Source organism: Netta rufina, assembly GCF_964035555.1.
Source record: "Netta rufina genome assembly, chromosome: 4".
NCBI classification, from domain to species: domain Eukaryota; kingdom Metazoa; phylum Chordata; class Aves; order Anseriformes; family Anatidae; genus Netta; species Netta rufina.
The window spans coordinates 36,608,143-36,630,731 of record NC_140127.1 but is presented as its reverse complement, the minus strand read 5'-3'; the positions used below and the strand labels follow the sequence as shown (position 1 = coordinate 36,630,731).

Here is a 22,589-nt window from a genome sequence, read left to right as displayed (position 1 = left end):
GTAACCGATTAGTATTGCACTATTCCCTCACCCCAATGTTAATTAACCTATGATAATTAACATATGATACCACATTAAATGTTTTACAGAAATCCCAGCAAGTTAAGCTTTAATTCATTACCTTCATATTCAAAAAGAAAAAAAAAAAAAAAAGGAAAAAGAAACCAACAAACTATCATGATAAAATGCCTTTCAGTTATTTGTTGAAGTGATCTGAGAAATGTGGAAGTGTGCAACTTGACTATCATAGGAAAGATTAATAGATTTTAATAAAGAAGTGACAGCTGAGTGGGCTCCCTGAACAAGGACGCTAATCATTTAACAGCAAAGTCTCTTTGTCTTTTCTCTCCTGTTTTTTTTTTCTTCCTTTTTTCTCCCCATTAAATTTCAAATTTGACCAGACAAAATAACCATTTAGAAAACTTATTGGGAAATAATTTTTCCAGGGGTAAGATTAATGATTATAAGCATCAGGTACCATGGAAGGGGCAGGGGAGTGGAACACTTACAAAAAAATCTTTCCAGCACCTGAATCAAGAAGGCCTGTTTTAAAATATGGTATTTGAACATGCCAATTCACTCTACATCAATAAAAATTTTTGCCTCAAGCTCTTTTATTTGTTTCCTTTTTCTTTATATATTTAAATCAGCATGGATACATATCTACAGACAAAACTATCTTAGATCAAACAAATATTGACGTGACTTTTAAGGTCAGTTGCTGCGAGGCCAGGATTCAAAAACAAATTAAATCTGATGTATGCTGTTTCAAAGGTCAGTTAGAAAGGTATAGGCTGCACCCATTTTACAACGCAACCCTCAGGGAAGTGAACATATTGAATGCTGCAAGGAGACATTGTGATAATGAAGATAATTAGGGTAATAGGTAGGTAGGTAATAGGGGCTTAATTAGATCACAACAAGCATGTTATTTAGAGGAAAAAGAAATCACAGTGCGTTAAAGTAAAAGTAAATTACAACAATTCAGGTCAGTATTTATTTCAAGTCGATAGTTAATGTGCATTATTGTATCTTTAAAGGGACTGAAATATTACAGCAAAATGCCGTAAAAATCTTTCATTCTCACCAAGCTACAGTCCAGCGTCACTGCATACAAAGGTCCTATCTCCCCCAGAATATTGCTACCCTGATACAGGCTGTACAAGCACTTCATTTCCTGATTTTCCTCTCTGATCTCAATAATTTTCAATAGTAGAAGCAAGATGGCAGGAACCCTTTGTTATTACCTGAGTAGCTTACAGAATAAATAAGCATTCATCCCCAAAACCAGCTCTCACTGGAGAGACACGAGTTTTATGAGAAGAGCAGACGAGGGAGCGATGGCAGTTCTGAAGTTGGTACACCATCACCATGCTGCAGTGGTGCTATCCAGCTTCATCTATGCAAAAAGCAACCCCCACCTTCCCCCAGCCAACAGTTCCCAACACTTACTTTTAATTTTTGCTGAATTATTCCAGTTTGAAATTTGTGAATTTATTGTCTAAAAACCATCAATCTGACCAACAGTCAGTATGTAAACCACATTTTGCTCTGCTCTGTCAGACCCTAAAAAGGTAAATGAAAAAGGGAGTGAGATGGGAAGAGATTGTCTCAAATTTGGCCGTTCTGCATGCTGGACAAAAATTTTTCTTGCAGGGATTCTGATTTGCTAGCATGCTGTGGCCTTTTGCATAGGTTAAAATATCTTTTTGAGATGCATGGCACTGTAGTAGGGTAAAACATAAGTGAAAAACAATGGATGCTGCCGGGACACCTTTAACAGGTTAATACCAAGCAGGACCAGCTGTGCTGTCCTTGCATCATTTAGTTTACCAGAGTGACTTCCTCTGCACATTTTCACTAGCGTTTACTCTGCAGGTAGCACGTCCTAGGGTTAAAGCAGTCACTATCACTTGTATTGTCCCGCAAGCTGTAGACTGCAGAAATACCTGTGTCAGGCAACACAGGGAGGCCCTCACAGAGTCTTGTCCTATTTTCCCAGCTAGACAGGCAGTAGCTGCTAACTGATGTACGACAAAGTAATCTACATATTTTGATTCTCTGTAGGATAACAGGGAATGAAGATGTTCAGTTCAGACAGATGCACACTCTCCTTCCGTGGCTGCTCACACAGAAGTCGCTGAAAACACCTTTTAATATGGGGGTGACTCACTACTTTCTGCACATATCTTTGGAAAAAAAAAAGTCTGCAATATTCTCACATATTATTTTATTACATGCAAGTTCCCCAGAGAGTAGCCCAGTATTGCTAATGGAAATTGCATGAGCTCTAAATTGGCTATCCTCATCTAATTTTCTCTTATTCACTTGTATTACAGCCCTGGGCCACTTCTACCTGTTCTGAAAATAAGATGTTTTACCATTCATGATTGAAGTGACCGACTCCTGCCATCTAGAGGGTGGTTCGTGAAACATAAGCAAGGCAGGCACAGTTTCCCAGAATAAAATAAAGCTACTTAAAAGCCACTTATATGAAACTAACATAGAAATCTTAGTGGCAGCATACCTCCCTGTTACGTTTCCCTTTTTTTTTTTCCCCCTATCTTTTTTCCTCCTTTTCATTCATATGTTTGCTTATATAAAAAATGCACATTCAAATGGAAGGACAACTGTAATTTCCATGGATGTATCTGCAAGTCCTTTCTTCAGCAGCTCCATTCATTCATGAAAGTGGATTAGCAGCCTAGAATAGTTATTCTAAAAGAGATTAAAACTTTGCCTTTTTTTTTTTTTTTCCCCCTCCCCAATGCTTTATCAGTTATTCTCACTGTGTTCTTGCATCCATGGCTGCTTAAAACAAACTGGAATGGTCATAACCAGAATAAAAGTATACTAATGATTCATGGCATTCATTAAGAAAAGTGAGGGCATTCATTAGAAAAGCGAGAAAGACACGAAAAGCTCTAAGGCCTTGCAAGAGATCACATTTTCTGCTTAAGGTGTTAATTAAATAGTATGCAGCCATGGTTACTGACAATAATTAAAAAATATTTCTCCACATACTTTCTTATAATGAGAAATGCCCAGTTAAGTGATCATCATGAATTTTTATCTTAAACAATAACACAGTTTTCTGTGCATCCCAATAACCTGGTGTTATTGGAAAAGTGTGACAAGCACGTAAATTGTTATGTGATACAACCCTGAGCTCCCCAAAGTTACAAGAATCTTGATGGGATGGCAGTGGTGCCCACCAAATACCCGTCTCTCTCTTTAAGATCACATACCTCACTAGCAGCCAACGTCCAGTAAGAAATGCATGACCAAGCCCAGTGTGGAGCAATTCAACTAACCCACCTGAATGGATGATCAAAGAATGCTAGAAATACAGCAGTGCCCTAAGACTAATGCGTATGAAATATGTACCATACCCTTCTCATCCTGGGCAGAAGACTATAAATGAATTATATTGCAGTGTAACTGCTCTCTGATCCTTCCACTCGTCTTCATTTAAATAACTATCAGATACATCGTGTAATGATTTCCACAAGGGGTTTCTATGCAAAATGCACAAGAACAATAAATATGCATGTAGGAAGAACTTACAATATTAAAAGGAATCAAAGACATCCTTGGTCCTTTCTGTTTCTACTGTGTTGTATGCTGATTATGATGAGGAGTTAAGCAAAGCCTCGTGGTACATAAAAATAAAGGGCTGCAGCAAGCCCACAGAGCCATCCTCACCCCAAACTTCATACCCTTCTCACCTTGGGCAGACATCTTCCAGGTGCTCCAGGCAAAGCAACCTCCAGAGCTGGCCATGGTGGCAGAAATCAAGCAGGCACCAGAAGGTCACAGGCCTCCTGGCAGCTCAGTGAGGACAGCAGTGGAAAACGCTGAGGAACAGACCCGGATCCAGACCCCAAAGGCAGGCTGGTCTGCGGCAAGGGCTTTGGTGGTAATGGGATTGATCACATCCCTGCTTGCTGCGTTGTATGCCTGCTGTTAGATTAGGCAAGGCTTTATTTTGAGAAAATATGGAGCTACTAATGAAGGTTTTCAGAGAGAACTCTTCAGGTGCCAACCTTAATGGGCTACAGTCACAAGTAATGGTTGCAATTAGCGTGTCCTAACGGTTGGTTTTTCTTCAGTGAAAGGACAATTGCCATGAAGCGCACAGGCATTAGTGATGGGGTGACACCGAGCAATGCCACCCGCACAAACACTTTGTGAGGACCTTTCAGCGAGGACAGAGCCGCAGGCACACCCCGGGCACATCCCCAGCGAGGAGAAAGCCGCCGGAATGCCGAGGGAACGTTCCCAGGGAGGAGAAACGTTACGTTACATAGGGCCGGCAAAAAAAGCAACCCTCTTTTAAGACGTTTTTTTTTTTTTTTTTTCCTCCTTTCTCTTCAGGACACGGACACCCATGTGGAGGCAGCAGCTCTTTGTGTGCATGTGCGTGTGTCCGAGGAGGCGCAAGCCCGGAGAAGCGGCGTTACGCGGCCCTGAGGCGGGCTGGGCCCCAACGGCCCCCACCAACCGCCCTAACGGCCGTAACGGCCCTAACGGCGGCTGGAGCGGAACCTTCGTGCCTCGGCGCGGGGCCGGGCCGGGCCGAGCAGCGCTGCCGGCTTCCTCCCGCTGCCGGGGGCCGCCGCCGGGAGCCGGGGGAGCGGCGGGCAGCGGCTGCCGGGCGGCGCCCAGGCGCAGGTGGGCAGCGGGCGGCGGGCGGCGGGCGGGGGCCGGGTGCGGGGTGTGCGGGGCGGCTCCGGGCGGCTCGCCCCGGGCTGAGGCGTGCTGCTGGGGCGCCCTGCCCGGCCGGGGCCTGCGGGCGGGGCCCTGAGAGACGGAGCGGTGGTTCAGGACCTGGTTGTGGGTCAGGAGCTCTGTAGGTCGGCAGGTTCGTGCCTCCTTGGGCTGAGGAGGCGTCCAGGCGTGGACCTATGTCCTGGGTGGCTTCTCTGGCATCTCTAGATGGAAAGAAGCAGGGTACACGCACACGCAGCGTGGCAGATAGTGCTGTGCATTTCGCATTTCCAGTCCAAACATCAGGTAACAGTGCTGTGGTGCCTGAATCCGCCAGGGTCATCCACCAGCCTCAGATTACAGGATTGTCAAAACCGTAGGCACAACATCCTGCGTAGGAACTTTAAATACTAATCAACACTTTTGATAGGTACAGTACCCTGATTGGAAAGGAATTGCAGGTAAACAACATTTTTTACTTTCGTAATTTTTGACATCATAACACTATTGTGCTGTAGTCAGAAAATTAAAAGATGGCCAGTTCCCTAAAAATCCATAATTTAGGGCAAAGACAAACATCTTACATGGAAGCTCAGAGGGAAAGAGTGATAGAATATTGATCTGTGGGGTGGTGGTGTTTATTGTTTGGTGTTCGAGAGCCTGGATTAATTTAATAGCTTTGTTAAAAGAACCTGACATTGCATTTTTGTTGTTGATAGCACGGCTTTCTAAAGAACTCCTGTCTTTGACATTTCTCATAATCTGTGTCCTCAGTAGTCATTGAGAGACTGTTTCTTATGAAGGTGGTTTGTCTTCTCAGTGCTTTCGATTATGAGGTAATGTGAAGAAGTCAAGGTATAAATACTAACAATTCGATTCTATTGTTAAATCAGCATTCAAGCAGCTTGAAAATTAGCGTGCAACCTCATATTGGACTCCCAGTGTCAGAAATGTCATGCTCCAGAATAATGACAGTTGCCAGCAGGCAGCTTAGCAATACCATTTTGACTACATAATATGACACTAATAGAACATAAACAGGGTGCGGAATGCTACAGCTGAGCAAACTGATTTATGTGTGCTATCAAAAACAAATCTTAATATTTGGTCAGGACTATATATTTCTTTGTTCCAGAAAGTTAGGATTGTTGGGTTTATTTCATAAGACCTTTTGAAAAGATACCAATTTTTCTTCTAAGTTTAAGCTGCTACAGTTCACTGCCTGTTGATGCTGCAGCTGTCCTTGCAGATGCCAGCACACATTCCTACATGTCAGCTGGGAGGTAGGGATGAGGCTGGGGAGAGCAGGTACCTCCGGTTCCCTCTCACACCAGTGGCCCCTGTAGCCACCTGGAGACCTACTGGAATCAGCAGAACTTTGCTTTGGCAGAGCTGTCCCATCATGTGAGCCGATTGCTGCCAAGCCCAAAATCTATAGCGATTTTCTTAAAATTCCATAAATGGAAATGAAGGTTTTGAGGTGACAAGTTGGAGTTGCCTCTCTTTCTATCACTGCGAGTCCACAGAGTTTACTGTGGAGATGACGAGCACCGCGGTCTGATCGACTTACCAACAGTCTCACCACTGCATTGCCTTGGCTCCCTCCTGGAAAGTTAAAACAGACACATCCGACCAGATGCAATTAAATTAGAATAAACCCTTCTTGGGAATCAGTGGCATCTTTAGAGCGGTGCATGCTCATCTCATTATTACTAATGTGCTAGAATGATAAATTTGCAGTTCAAACATCCCTTTGTCATAGCTCTTAAGTCTAGAATAGTGACATTTTGCTTCCTAAGCTTTCACAAAGCTTGAAATTTGCATGTTTGCAGTACACTGTGACTCACTCACCTGAAGAATGCTTTTTAACTGATTTTAGTAGTTAGTGAGTATGAGAAGAGAGAAGCAAGAATGAGCTGAATATTGTCCTTATTAAACAGGCAACAAGGTGATCTTAAAACAGAGGCCCATTGCAAACAGTTATACAAAGCATAACATTATTTCAAAGGCAAAGCACTTCAAAGACAGTTAAGCACAAAGGGTAGGACAGCAAAAGTTCTTTTCAGATCACTAGATTCTTCATGGTTCAACACATGACTCTTCCAAGGGACTGGACCCGTATTCTACATTTGAAAAGAAACTCTGAAAAGGAAGTGAATGGAGATGAAACATAGATAACAGATGGTAACTCCAAGATTCAGATTTTGTGCTGGATGTGTCATCCGTATCCGTGCATTAACATGTATTGTATATTGTACATGTTGCGTGTGTTCACTACATACCTTTTTCTATCCCACAGACGGTGAAAAATGCCTAAAAAGAAGACTGGAGCGCGTAAGAAAGCTGAGAACCGTCGTGAACGTGAAAAGCAGATAAGGGCTTCAAAAGCCAACATAGATTTAGCCAAACATCCTTGTAATGCTTCAATGGTAAAATAACTTAAAATTTTATATTACAATACTGCATTTTATATTACATAAAACCGGTGATAGTACATTAACTGTATTTAATACCTCTGGAATACCATTCTTCCTCTACATTTAAAATTACATTTGCATCAGAGGTATAATACTTGAATAAAAAGTTTGGTTTCTAATCAGAATTTAATTCAGAGTTCCTGAGGGGGTCTGTACATTTTATGCTCATACAGAATAAAAATACTAATAATTATTATTATTTTTTTTTTTTAGGAATGTGATAAGTGCCAAAGGTAAATATTTTCCCCTTCTAAAACCATCAGTTTAGCATTAACTGGTTTCAAACATTTTGCAAGTCTTGTTTAATGCTCTTTTTTTTTTTTTTTCCCATGTGCCTAGACGACAGAAGAATAGAGCTTTTTGCTACTTCTGTAACTCTGTTCAAAAATTACCCATTTGTGCACAGTGTGGTAAGTGGAAATAATGAAGGTAAACATACTATTTCACAGTCCCTTTTGTGTTTTTAAACTCTTAGCAGTTATAGTACCTTTGTCTTAAAACACGTTTGCAATTTTTGGAGCAGGTTCTTTTAAACCTGTTGCGAATATCCTCCTTGAGAAGAGGTTCTTGCTTCATCATGCAAACTAATGCATATACCTCTGACCCTCCAGGGTTTGCAAGTCTGGGCCATGGGCTTGTCTTCAGTATTTGATATTTAGAAGAACTTGTCTCACTGCCTTTTGGGACTGAGAACATCTGACTTTTTTTCCCTAGATTTACTATATACAGTATTGTTTCCTAGTGACAACAAAGATTAAAAAGAGCTGACTGCCAAAAAGGCACTAATACATAAGGCATTTTGGGGATAATATCATTGATATCAATTAAAGCAACAGTGCATTATTCTCCTTACGTGGTTTTGTAACATAAGCTGTTTGTGTATGTGAGCACATAACTCTATGTGTTAGAAGAAAGAGAAAGTCTCCTTGTGATAGAACTGGGTTCTGAATCATGCTAAACTGCCCATTTACGTAAACAACTGTTTGCTTGCAGGGGAGGTTAATAATTTGTTGTTTTTTTTGTTGTTTTACTGTTTCAACACATCCTCAGAGATTTTCAATTTGTCATTAAGCAATTTGGCTGTTTTGTAGTCTGATGCTCAGCTCAGAGCTGCTGACATTTGCAGCTTCCAGTGCCTTTGTTGGAACCTGCAGATACTGAGCGTGTCTGGAAGCCAGGCTGACTGTGTGCAATGGCAGCGCACCACCCTTCATAAGTCTTCTTTCTGTCATCACGTAGTGAAGTACTAAAAACACGTTGTGTATTTTACAGTCTATTATACATCTGAAGTTGACTCCCATATGTTGAATTTATCTTAATCTGCAGGATGTTTCTGAAACAAAAGCATTTTTAATAACCACAAAACAATGCTGAGTCCTCTAGGGTTTGCCAGGACAAAGACCATTAGAACTGTTTGGTGCTTAATCAAGTGTTGTTGACAGGCCCCATAAACAAACATTATCTTTCCTAGAGAAGTCCCTGAGGGATGGGAGCATGGTAGCTATATTGCTCTGGCCCAGTCCCAGCAACATCCCCGCCACCTCATGTTGACCACTGGTGATCTGATCTGGACATTCCTCAGTGCCATTTGGCATCTGAGACACGATTAAATCAAAACTCTGCTGCTGATGCTGCATACTGGGATTTAATTGCGTTTGCAGAGTAGAATTTGGTTTTGTTAGCTCTTCAGTAGGTTTGCAGGGAACATCCTTTTGTTGATTCCTCTAAGGAGGAAATAACAGAGACACCAAAGGGGTCTGCAGCAGCTCAGCTTAAACCTGTGATAAAAATCCCAGTGCAATAACCTGAGCTAATTACATTTTTTTTTTTTTTGCTTGCATAACTACATACAGAGTATGGATCTTTGTGGTAGAGCTACTTACATCAGAAGCAAGGATTAAGGAAAAGTTGTCACCCTAGTTGGTTGTGTGTATCAGAATGATTTTGAAGTGCAGACTGTGGCTTTTAGTCCCATCCAATCCCTGCATGTAAAGAGAATTATTTTGCCTAGGAATTCATCTCATATGCTTCAAAAAAAATCATACACACACACGCAAAAAAAAAAGTATCTAAATACTCACGTAATTAAAGCATTTACTTTTTTTTTTTCTTTTTTCTTTCCAGAGGGCATCAGCTATGGCCACATCACTTTTATGGAGGGATAAAGCTGGCAGCAATTTTAAATGCAACTTTTTGAGATATTGTTGCTTGACTTGCACCTTTATTTTTTTTTTTTGTTTTGACATTTAAAATTCTTGCCAATATATTCAGCATAGCTCAAAATATACAGCAAGACAACTGATTGCTTCATCTCGGCACTGGGGCAAGAGATTTTGGCTGAAAACAAAACATAATTAATTTGATCTAAAGGTGATACAAGGTTAGGTTACAGTTCACAAACATTTGTGTTATTTTTACCAAGATATAGAATTAAGTACTGGTGTTTGATTTAATTGCTGCTCTTATGTGAATATTCTTTCTAATTTCTTGATTTATTTTTTTTTATGTACTCTTCTCCTGGTTGTTTACCACTTTTTTTAAACAGGAAAAACCAAATGCATGATGAAGTCTTCAGACTGTGTCATAAAACATGCTGGTGTGTACAGTACTGGACTAGCAATGGTGGTACGTATACAAAATGACAGCCTTTTTTTTTTTTTTTTTTTTGCAGCATGGGGTTCTTTATTCAAATCTTTCTAAAATAAGATATAACAAATTTATGCAATGATAGCATGTACCACATGAAGATTTTTCTCTTTTCTTACCATTACAAAGCTGATTTTTCAATTATGCTGGAAACTCAACCTCATCAATTAGTTTGAATTAGTTTTGTTAGTTTTGTGTGTGTGCATGTACATGGTAGTTCATTACATATGAGGTTTCTTCAACTATACAAAACTAGTATTTAGCTGGAGATCTCACTTTAATTAAAGTGAAAAAATATGATTTTATTTCTGATGAGTAATTTGAACTTTGTGGAGTTTGTGTTCTAATATAGCATGGTTTAAAATCTGAACAAGTGATTTCAGCTATCAGAATATAGGGCTTTATTTTTGAAATTGTATTTTTGCCAGAATATTGCTATAATTTATGAATCTCAGGGTTCAGCTAGAAGACAATCTTCACGTGTAAGATTTCAGTTAGGAAACTTAAAAAGCAAAAACAAAAGGGGGAAAAGCTTTTTTTTCTTGTTATATTTAGTTGTGCACAAATGAGCATCAAACAAAAGAAGATGAACCCTGGAGTGGCTTGATTGGAATACTGATTGTTTCATACTCTCTTGCTCACCTGAAATGAACCCACTGAGAGAACAGATACTTGAATGCATTCAGGGCTATAGAATAAGAGTTTCTCTAGATATCGTAAAAGGCCCAATTATCTTTCTGTAATTGCAGGGTGCAATCTGTGATTTCTGTGAGGCTTGGGTGTGTCACGGGAGGAAGTGTCTCAGCACACATGCGTGCATCTGCCCTCTTGCAGATGCAGAATGTATTGAGTGTGAAAGAACTGTCTGGGATCATGGTAGGTAGCTTACACTTAAACTAACCTATACTTTTCCCTCACATTGCTTAAGTTACTGTACCCCTAACATAGCATTTTTAATCTTCACTGCTGAGTACATTTGATCAAAGCAAAGCATTCTCCCCAGTAGAAAAACAGACCTCATGCAGTGGGGAATATAAATAATGTGCCTGAGAACACACAGTGCTTAAATCAGGGACACTTATGTAATTAACTGTCCTATCAGCTGAATGCTTCACGTAATTAAGCACTGCATCTGGTTGTCAACATGCAATTTGTTGCCATTCTCAATCCTTTCATCTGCACTAGTTCAGGTATTTGGATTCCCAGTTGCTTGGCAAACCATACTAACCTCCATTTGTGGAATCCTTTAAAATGTGTATTTTAGTGGGCATCGGAGGTGAGGGAATGGGAGGGAAGGAGACTGTGGATGAGAGAATGTCTGATACCATTTAAGAATACTCAAATGTCATAGTTGAATAAAAAAGACTAGGAGTAATACTTGTTTTGTATTTATGTTATCTTGTCTTGTAGGAAACATAGTATTTTTCAGTGTAATAATGGATGCTAGTGTCTAATTTAGAAGTTTGTGTTGAAGCCCGTGATGGAGGGGAGAACTAGGCTTCAGTCAAAACTACATAGAATTGCCTAAATTGTTTGTGGAGCAGAACTTGGAGCCTATGCCTGTTGCTGATTAATTTGCCTTGATAAATCTTTTAGGAGGCAGAATGTTTGCCTGTTCTTTTTGCCACAATTTCCTCTGTGAAGATGATCAGTTTGAACATCAAGCCAGCTGCCAAGTTTTGGAAGCAGAGACATTTAAATGTAAGTTAGTAGTTTGCAGTCCCTTTCTCCCAAGCTAAACAGACTCTCAAATCACTTCCTCTGTGTTCCAGAATGCTTTCCAGAGCCTTTTCTAAATAGCCTGCTTTTTGCTCTGGAGGAAACAGCTTTCATTTCTTAAGTGCTTGCTCATGATATCTACACTAGGCTATTGTTCTGTGACCTTTCTCACTATTAGATCATAGGTGGCAGTCTAAAGTTACCCTCTTAACAGTGGCCAGGACTACATCTGAGCACCTGGACCAGCTAATGCTGATTTTTTAGTCCTGAAAGCTCTGCAGGCAAGAAGGAGCTCTTTTCCACAATTCTCACTGTATGATGAGCTACTTTCTAGATACCTGTTTCTCAAAAAAAAAAAAAAAGCAGCTGTCCTAATGTCCTGCCATCTGTATCTAGGCTGGCTAAAACATCCCAGATTGCTCTGGATGTACAAAGGATGGTCTGTATATTGGTGAAAAGTTGGCACCTGTAGATTTTGCAAAAGCAGCAAGTCCCAAGGAAGGCCATGACTCAGGAGGCGGTGATCACCAGGTTTACTGGGACAGAGTGAGCATAGAAGGGACAAAATCATGTTTATCCAAAGCCTGAACTCATTGCTAGTTTCTTCTCTGACCAGTGGACTGTGGACATGCATGTCAGCAGATTCATCAAATGTTGACACATGAACACTTCTACAGAGTAAAAAACGGGTAGTTTAAGACTTCTTGTCTCTTGGCCTAATTGATTCTCCCAACTCAGAATATTTGGGAATTTCAGTTTTACAGTCTGTCTTTAGAAATTTCTTATCTCCTTTTTCTCTCTCATCCTTTTTTGTCTGCCAACTATTTTCATGACTGAATTCCTTGATATATTCTGCTAGAATATCTTCCTGCATAGCAATATTGAAGCAACAACAGCTGTTCCACAAGAATATTTTTTCACTGATTGTTAGAAGCTTTTAATTCACAGAGGTGATGTCACACCCTGAATGGAGAAAGTCCTTTTTGAGGGTTTTCACTGTGTTCTGCATCTTGTGGCACCGTGCAGTCTTGATAGAGGCAGAAATATAAGACATGACCTTTCATAAATCATGTGAACTTTAAATGTGGTCATACAATTGTAGTCTAAAACCCATTCTGGCTATGAAAAAAATCTGTTACTTTACAACACATTTTTTTTTAATGCAGAGATGCTCTAGAAATTTTTAAATATATATGCATTAGCATTTGCAATTCTATCTTTCAATGCATGACAGAGTCCTGATTCCCACAGCTATCCTGCTCATGTGGAAAACTCAGTTCTTTTACTTCAGATTCAAAAGCTTTGTGATCATAGGTGTAAGGTGAGGTGGAGAGATTGAGTATGTGCGCAGAGACTCACAACAATATATGTATTGGTGCTTGTTAAGGAAGAACTCTTCCCCAGCCTCATGCTGCTAGCAATTCCTGTGTAGTTGCCTTTACTATACTCCCTCTAGTGGAATGAAGAAACCAGTTTGAAGCTTCAAGACAAGTTAGATTTTGCAAATGCTGATTCCACTCTTTACAATTCATGTACCAGCTGTCATTTGTTAACACAGATGCATATTTTTTTTTATATAAAGTTGTATGCAATAAAGTACATTTCCTGAGGATGTGACTGAAAATACAGAACAAAATAACATTACTAGGTTTGAAATTTGCAAGCTTTAAGTGCCCTCAAGTTTCATTTAAATGAGATAAAGGCTGCTGGAGCATTTTTTTAGATGACTGTAACATGCTAGTGCTCCTCCTTGTGACACTGTGGTACAAGAAAAAGCAAGAAAATCTCCTAACATCAAACTGAATCTGGAACTTCTGTTTTTAAAAATGTGAAAACTCAAGAGCGATTACACTTTCTCCTTCTTCAACTTGTACTTAGTGTCAAATTGCTTTATTGCACGGAGGCTTAGATTTGAAAGATCTAGTAAAATAAAGTCAAGGAGGTATTGGATGGTAAAATAAACGATTCATGTTTCCAAAGTGTACTTTTTCAGGGAGTTAAAAACAAATGCCCCAAATTGTTGCATTGTTACATATTTTTCTACAGAATGTTAACAAAAATTACAGATCTGCAGTTTCCAAGTAATGAGTTTTACATGTTGATTTTCTTCTGCAGGTGTTTCCTGTAACAGGCTTGGGCAGCATTCATGCCTGCGTTGTAAGGTAAAGAGTAAAGACAGTTGCAAGTAGCTATGATTGTAGACTTGTTTTCCTTAACTTCCAAGGCCAGTACCAAATCTTGTCATGATTTCCTCTGGATTATTCAAAAACACTCAGTTTTTGTATTAGTTTCTGAAGCTTGGGCATAGACTTATGCAAGTCTTTTATTTGTTTGCTTGTTACCACAAGCTGTTGTTGTGCATCCTCATACCAGGTAAGGTGATCTTGACTTTGGCTCTGTGTTTAAACTGGGGCTGTACCATTTTTGGACCTTTTCAAGAAGACAAATCTATGGTCTTAAACAGAATCCAAGGCTTGGAATATGTTTTGGTCTATCATAAAGCTAAGAGAATTTTAAAAGTTTTTGCAAACAGTCAAGTGATGATCTGACCAGAAAACACTGCAGCATGAATCCAAAAAGAATTATCTCCAGTTTTACACATGCACAGGCTAATTTGTTAAAAACAGGTTTTTGTTTTTACACAGTCAGGAGTAATGTTGTATAAAAAGTACCACCTGCTTCACCATCAGCATTGCCCAGATTTCTCCAGGTACTGGTTCATTGCCTGCTCTTATTTTTCTTGCCCGCCATTTTTTTCTTTTTCCTCCAGAGTCGCCATGGCATCAATTTTGTATTCAAATTATTTCTTTCTCCATATATCTTCACTGGCACCCTGGTGCTCAACACATGAAGTTTCAATTTAATTCTTGCCTTCGGGTTGCTGCATATTTATGTTCTGGTGTGCGTATCTGATTGTATTTTATTTAAGCTTGCCAAGGTAAACCAGGAAGTGCCAGGCTCCTTGTGGGCAGCAATGTAATCCAGTCCTTGAATATGTTACTATTTCTACCTGTTTATCAGCACCTTTTTGCAGTCTCTACCCCAGGTAACCATGAAACAACATTTAACACGGCAGTTCAGCTCCTAAGTAGTGTGCAGATTCCAGTTCCACTGCAGATAAGAGCTCATTAAAGTTTAATCTCAACCAGAAAATTTTGCTGCTGTTAGACACATTTTTGCCTGCTTCTTGCTGAAGATTTTATGATTAGAACATTTAGCCTTTTCATTCTCTTTTCACCCCACAGGCTTGTTTTTGTGACGATCATGTGCGAAGTAAGGTTTTTAAGCAGGAAAAGGGAAAAGAGCCTCCTTGCCCTAAATGCGGCCACGAAACTCAGCAGACAAAGGACCTGAGCATGTCAAGTAAGCCTGCTTCTCTAGCTAACAAGCTGTATAGGTATCACTGGTGACTACTTTTCTGCATGGAAACACTGAGAAAATTCTGGTTACTTTCAGCTGTTTTACAAAGTTTTGTTGTGTTTGTTATGAGAAAAAAATTGTCTCTAGAATTGAGCAGTCATTCTTAATTGTTAGTTGATTCTAACATAGTAAAAGTTTCTGTTTAGCTTGAGATTTTAGATCCCCAGTTAAGCCTTTATTTCATTTATAAACAACAGGCTAATGAATTTAGAAGTGTCATTTGATGACACGTGTAGAATCTATTTCTTATCTACTCTTTAATAAATCAGAATAAGTACTGTGTTCATGGAGCACATCCAATTACAGGTTTTCTTGGCTGGAGTACTGGAGGTATGTCCTAAAATCTAAATTGTACTCTGGAAGCAGTTATTGATTATACAAACATGGCTGCATGGAGAGAGACTGCATGTAGTGGAAAGGTTCTGTTGGAGGATGGATTTAATCTGAAAATGTCAGATTTAGACAAAGGTTGACAGGCATTGTGTGCTCTTAGCTGAATAGTAAACCAGGACGGAAAAGTGTCAAGACACTTTGCTCAAATTGGTATTGAGGAGTGAGAGCATGATGGTTTTTCTCTGCCTGCAGCACGCTCTTTGAAGTTCGGCCGCCAGACTGGAGGTGAAGATGCAGATGGAGCTTCTGGTTATGATGCGTACTGGAAGAACCTCTCCTCCAGCAAGGCTGGAGATGCAGGCGATCGTGAGGATGAATATGATGAATACGAAGCAGAAGAGGATGATGAAGATGACAATGATGAGGGAGGGAAGGATTCTGATACAGAGACCGTGGATGTATTCAGCAACTTGAGCTTAGGAAGGACTTATGCTAGTGGGTATGCACATTATGAGGAACCTGAAGATTAATCTCAGCATGCTAGTGGGCTAAAAAGATAGGGAAGGAGCCAAGCAGGTGTTTCACTTATGAGTTGTATACATGCCAGTAGGATAGTTTTATCAGGTACTTACATATCACAGTTTGAGAATGAAGAGTGTGGGACATCTGTAGTAACTCCAAGTGACATTTGTTGGTATAAACCGTTCTTGGGTTTGCGATTTGGGAGAGAAAATGGGAATATTTTTATTCCCCTAACCAGCTGAAGTGGTGTTGTCCTTCAGCTACTGAGTGGAACAGTTTAATGCTGTTTACCTCTATCAACATAGGAATGTGGGAGGGCTGTACAACTTGTTTCCATTTGCTCATCAGAAATTAAGTTATTTTTACAATAATTGTTAACTGATTTCATAAGATTAATGTATTGGTGGGTTGTAGACTATTTTTTTCTGCACAATAAAAGTCAACTGCATTCTCAAATGAATTGAGATAACTATTGATGACTTCTGAATAGTTGGAAAGCAGCTTGCACACAGTGTAAATTGGCATTAAAATAACTTCCTATTCTATGTAGGTAAGGCAGATCAATGTAGTTCTCTCAGTACTTGAATGTTATCCTTCTGGCAATTTTTAGTACAAGATATCAATAATTAGGGCCATATGTAATTATTAAAAATGCACCCCCAGATAGCCAGAATTATTATTTCAACACAAATGTTGGTGTATCTTCTCTCCCACTAAAATCTATCAATTTCTCATTAGATCAAAAGAAGGCAGGTTTATTCCATGCCAAGCATACAACTCTTCTCTTTGCATATAATATAAAAATAATAAAAAAAATGTTAGGAAAAAAACCCTGTGTATGAATTGATAAGGTAAGGAAAATACAGGTATGCTGGGTTCAGACACTGTCCTGCGCAAATGCACTGGTACAAGGCAAGTCATCAGCACACCTGGGCGGAGGTGGTGATGCTTGCAGAAGTGTAGGAAGTGATTATTGATTTGAAACAACATACTCATTACCAATCTACAAATGTAGGTAATAGCATTCAGTTTCCTTCTGTAGGGGAACATTGGAAAGATAGTGACTAACAGCAGACAGCCCAAGATGTAAGGACAGTCACCTAAAGTATTACTCCAGTTTTCTAAATGCCACGTTTAATTACAAGAGAGCTATATCTTGTAATCCATCAAATACCTGAACTGATTGTAGAATTATGTACTTTTGTAGTGCTTTTTCTATTGTTGCTCAAGCTGATTAGGGTCATATGTTGGCAGAGCATATCCCATTTGAGGATAATTTTTAATGATGCTAGGACTGCCAAACAAGTATTCACTAACAAAACAGGAGCAAGGAATCTGGCCTTGATAGTTGTCTCCTAAATGCCTCTCATACCAAATGCATAAAAGACATGAGCTGGAATGCATTCAAGACAAAAACAAATTGACAAACTGGGCAACTTGGTTATGACAACTGTAGGAAACAAACTGCACTGGAGAGTAAGATGACCTTATGAGTGCATTTTAAGTGCTTGCCTTCCAAATCAGAAAAGAACTCAGTTAAAAATACCTGAAAGTCAAATATCTTTCAAAAAACAAAACTCTAAGGACAACTAGCTTTAAATGCTAGCGAAGACCTATCCATCTTAAATTCTGTACCTGACAGATGTCTTGATTAGTCTTTTGCATAACCAAACTTGAAGTGAGGGAAGTAGGATGCCTGCCAGTCCAGCAGTGATTACTGATATGTGAAATTGGCACCTGTGATAGAATTTGTGCTGAGCTTCACGTGGTCCAAAAACTTCCACAGTTGAGTCCATCTGTCAGTGGTCAATTCCAGAAACAATCAGTTTTTATCTTGGTTAATATATCGAGCACAAAACAATTATATGTCATTATAAAGTCTTATATAGGATTGAGGAAAGAATGTGCTATTCTGGACCTACTTAAATTACAGCTGCTTGTGTGTCATTTGTTAATATTATTACTTAACTACACAAAATTCCCCTTTAAGGTTCTTGGCTCTTGAATTAGGTTTTTTCCCCCCATGTGAAATCTGCTGCTGTCACTGTTTGTGCCAAAGGCTGCTGACGTAACAGAATTAATCATCATAATCAGAGTAAAGAATTATTCACTTTCTCATTGAAATGTCCTTGCACTGATGGTTTGGTTGCAAGATCAATCCTCCAGAGCTAATGCATGTTCCTAGCACACTGTAGTAGAAGGCCACAGCACTGCCTACACAGATGCTCAGGATATCTGCTGTAATTTAGAGGGTCACTGCTCAGTGGACAGAGGCATTTATTTGCTTTTTCTCTTCGTTCTGGTCTTCATACCACTGAACTTGGAACCTGGCTGGAAACAGGGCCAAGGTATTTGACTCATGATGGCTGGCCTTTGAAAGGTTAGAACAATCAAGTCTAAGCTGCTTTGAAGTGATTTGGTGGACTCAAGCCGGAAAAGACAAACATGACCATGCTTTCTGCTGATGGGGTTGGTAAATTTATGACAGGCAGGATATGCTGCTACAGGTTGCACTTTCTCATCCTCCTTCGCTTACTCAGTGAAGCTAAAAGAGTAACTCAGAGCTTGCGCTCACAGGAACTGCATCATTTTAATTGTCTTATGGTAAAATGTAGGGAAAGGGTGAGACAAAGAACAAACATGCCTTTCTTCATTGCAATTACTTTGAAGTATCTTGGAGAAATGCTAGTAGGGCACTGATGGGGCTGTAAGCCATCTCCACAGCTAACAGATAAATTAATGCTCCATTTATTTGTTCTTTCAAAGTCAGTAGCCAAGTTAGCTGTTGCTGAACCTGAAGGTGAGGATGCTGTGGTACTGGTGGCATACATTTTACATCTCACACGATCTCAAGCTAGTTCAGGCACTGCCACAATCCACCAACTGTTTTCAGGCTACTGCTGAGCTGCTTTTGTCAAAGAGATGATTTCTTCAAGTGACTTCAGCCCAGAACTTAGTGCCTGGGCACACACAACCAACCACGCGTGGCTGCACATATTTAGGGCTGCGGTAATGCCGAGTGCACTTCCTGGTGGGGCAAGACGCAGGTAAATACAGTCCTGAGATTGTACGAGACTTTTTCCTTTGAAAACAATGTCACTGGTCAAGGGAAATCCTGAGGTGAGAGGAGGGTAGTATTTAAATACATAATCAGGAATACTTGAGAGTTACATATGCTACTCCAGAAAATCAAGACCTTCATAAAGTCTTACACTTCAGTTTTCTCCACATCCTCAATGACCATTTAAGTAAAGCATAACTAGACTTTCAGCCAAAGACATATTAGTATTTACTGTGCCTGTGGACCTAAAAAACAAGGGCTCTGGCCACATCTGTAAGCTGTTTCCTGGTGTTACAGTCTGCTGTAATGGTGACAGCACCAGCTCATTATGAATTCATTGGGTATTTATGTGGATTTAATGCATTTCCATCTGTACTCAGGTGTGATTTAGTACCTGTGACTGGGAGTCATTTGGTCCATCCTGTTGCAGGGATGCTGTCTTTGTTTCCAGCAAATTAATGTGAAGATCATTTTATGTGCTGAACAATTTCAATTGCCAGCTGATAGGGTAGTAGCATGCATGCTGCAGAGAACCAGATGACAAGCTTCAGAAGTGCTTAGAGTCTTATTTGTTGAGGCAGAAAGCATATTAGCATGTCTTACAAGACATTACATGCATCTATCAAGGTCCTGATCCTATCTCCAGAGGAACCAATAGCAAAGCTCTCATTTATCCAAGTGGGAGCAATTTAGTACTCTTTAATATCTGCAGTTCATCTTAAATTGTCAAGAGGTGGTATGGAACAAAACACAAGGATAAGCTTAAATGAGGAAGATGGAACAATGCTTAACAGGAGGATAATGTGGTATCGTTAGCATAAAAACGTTAGCCCTAAACTTCAGCAATTCTTATGTAATGTCTTTTCAAGATTGAAAGAGAAAGCTGTTTGAAGCAGGAAGAGATACAATTCTGCAAAGCATTTAACAAGATGTAGAAATTTAATTATTAATCTGGAAGTCTACATGTATTCCATAAATATTTGCTAAAAGCTCAAGGCAATTACGGGACAAATTTTATCATCTCTGCTTTGTAGGTATGCAAAGAAAAAACACACTACAGTAATTAACAAAATCAGCCTGAGCGATCCAGCTGGCAATAGTCCTCTGCAGCTTGGCCTCTCCATCTCCTACCCAGAAAACACTAGAGTAAAGATATTTTACAACTAATGACACCTCTTTATTAAGTTTGTGTGTACTGCAATTAGCTACCATGCATCTGAATTTTGAAGCAGGGCCTGGTTTTCTTTTAGCTTTCATAGCCAGAATAGACAAAAAAGAATCATCAAGATAATGTCATAGACATGAGAATCATTTCATGAAAAAGCCATTAGTTTCCCTTTGTTGAACAAATGATAGGCTCACAAGCCTGTACTTTATCTTCTGCAGCGATTTACTTGATTAGATACTGATGCAATATGGAGGGAAAAAATAAAATCACATTTCAGCCTCTAAACAAATGAAGCTACCAATAAGCACACAGTTTTGCTGTTAGTTTACAATCATCTAATTTTTGAGTACCACACTGAATGTTTTCTGAAGAGAAACAACTATGAAGCAAGAGAAAGCCTTTTGCATCTATGTACACCCATCCTTCTTCAACAAAAACGCACACTAAAATGTTTGCTGCATTCTTCTTAACTCCTGTTTTGAAGCCAGTGATTCCTCCACACTATTCACAAACTTAACAGGAATTGGAAATTCACTTCTGTTTCTTTCTGAAATAAGAAGTGCTGAATACCTACAGGGCCTAAGTAATCTCAACTTCATCATGATGTTACATGACATCTACCATAAGTTTTCAGATTGATTTTCACCTTACAAAGCCACTGAGTAAATTTTATTTTAATTTTTTATTGCAGGGTTAGAATATCAGAGACCCACAAAATTTCTTCAGCAGGTACTACAAACATTTTCCTGCTATAGTTGCCCAATGCTCTTCCTGCTGTTTTATTTTTGGCATAAAGAGGTTAATTCTTTTGAAAGCGAATCACTGTTAGCCAGGCACATAGCCCTTGGACTACCTCCAACCCGATTTAAATTCAGCACCTTATTCTGACAGCAGAGACAAGATGAACCCCTTTGAGATTTTCCCACCAGCAGGAGAGATGCGCAAAGGACCTCACCCTTGATGGCAGCATCAATTCAAAACACTGTGCTCTCCTGCTGGTTTGTGGTAGTAACAACTGGAATGTGACCTTTCACTAGACTGCTCTGGAAGCCAGCAGAAACCCAAGTGCTGCAGCCTCTACCTGCCTTTTAATGTGTCTTGGCTGGAAAAACAGTTCCTACAGAGCTGAATCCTACAAAAATGGTATTTTTCACTCTACTTCTGCCTTAGGGACAACAGATCGCATCTGCAGGTTTATAAAGAAGTCATTATCAATGCTTTTTCTTATTGAAAAAAAAAAAAATCTGTTGAGTGTGGATTTATGTGAGAAAAAGAAACAGCAACAAGAAGGTAAATAAAGATGTTACAATATCAACAGCTGAAAACCAAAGCCGTGCTGCTGAGCGCTTGGGAACAGAGGGATGCAGAGACAATACCATATGCTTGCAATTGGCTTCTCCTGCACCATCCTCTTAAGTCTGGAAGCAGAGGCCAAGGGAGCATTACACAGAGCTTAACCTCAGGGCTTTTGTTTGCCAAAGCACTAACAGTTCCATGAGAAATTCACAAGGAGCATTATCCAGTTTCTTATGAGACACTTATTGCAGACAAGCACTGCAACTGGATTTGGAACATAAATAATTATTTTGAAGCTAGATGATAAATTACATTCCTTGCATATTTTCCCCACTTGCTTGACATTACAAATATTTCAAAGTAAGAACCCATCATGACATTTACCGCTAATGCTGCACAAAAACACTCCTCTGATCTGCCATCAGAACTGGTTTCTAACCAGATAGTGCCAACATAAATCAGAGCAGGTACTATCTAGGCTTATCACATCTTCAGACGGACACAGCTCCTGTTTTATCAAAGAATTCACAAAGCCATCAGCAAATTAACAGTTGAAGAAACCTTTCCAGCAAGCAGCATTTCTGACCATGGTTTAAGCAACTGAGGGCGGTCCCGTGTCCAAAGCAGCGCTGATACTAGAGTGCAAATGTATGCCTGCTATTCCTGGGCTCCTCTGGGGCTGCTGCACCACAGGATGCTCAAAGCTCACCCCAAGCTCATCTCTGGGATGCCAGACACAGAAACAATAACCTCACACAGTCCCACACAGCTGTCCTCGAAGCGCAGAGCTCACTGCCAGGGGAGAGCACTCTCCACTGCTGGCTTTCCCCCTGCTCTCCATGCCCATGAAACATCTCTGCTCATTGCCACCAGCTGCACCCGGCCATCATATTCCCCCTATAGATGGAGCTAAAACAGCACTCACCATGGGGAAAGCAGCTCTGGAGCAGGATCCCAGCCAATGCCCCTCTGCATCAGAGGGCTGGTAGCTCCCCTACTGCCCACTCCCCTGTTTATAACCTCCCCCTCCAGCTGTGGCCCTTTAGCAGGTCCCCACCAGCCCCACCCTGATGGGCCAGGTGAGCATGGCTGCTCTGCAGCTTACCTTCAGCATCAGCAAGCACCGTAATTACCACAGCCTTTGCCTGTTGCTGTCAGATGAGCTGCTGTGGCCCCCCTGCGCATTTGCAGATGCTGTGTGATCAAATAAGAGTCCTGCTGCACCTTCCTGCTGCTT

General features: G+C 40.1%; 1 protein-coding gene across 1 annotated transcript; it reads left to right on the top strand.

Moving 5' to 3' along the window:
- Positions 1–4,532: 4,532 nt before the first annotated feature.
- Positions 4,533–16,287, top strand: ZNF330 (zinc finger protein 330). The gene is made up of 10 exons (XM_084286737.1): positions 4,533–4,674; positions 7,010–7,139; positions 7,401–7,420; positions 7,527–7,597; positions 9,733–9,812; positions 10,583–10,709; positions 11,430–11,534; positions 13,668–13,714; positions 14,798–14,915; positions 15,558–16,287. The coding sequence occupies exons 2-10, from the start codon at positions 7,020–7,022 to the stop codon at positions 15,833–15,835; spliced, it is 966 nt and encodes a 321-aa protein (XP_084142863.1). The 5' UTR covers positions 4,533–4,674; positions 7,010–7,019; the 3' UTR covers positions 15,836–16,287.
- The last annotated feature ends 6,302 nt before the right edge of the window (positions 16,288–22,589 follow it).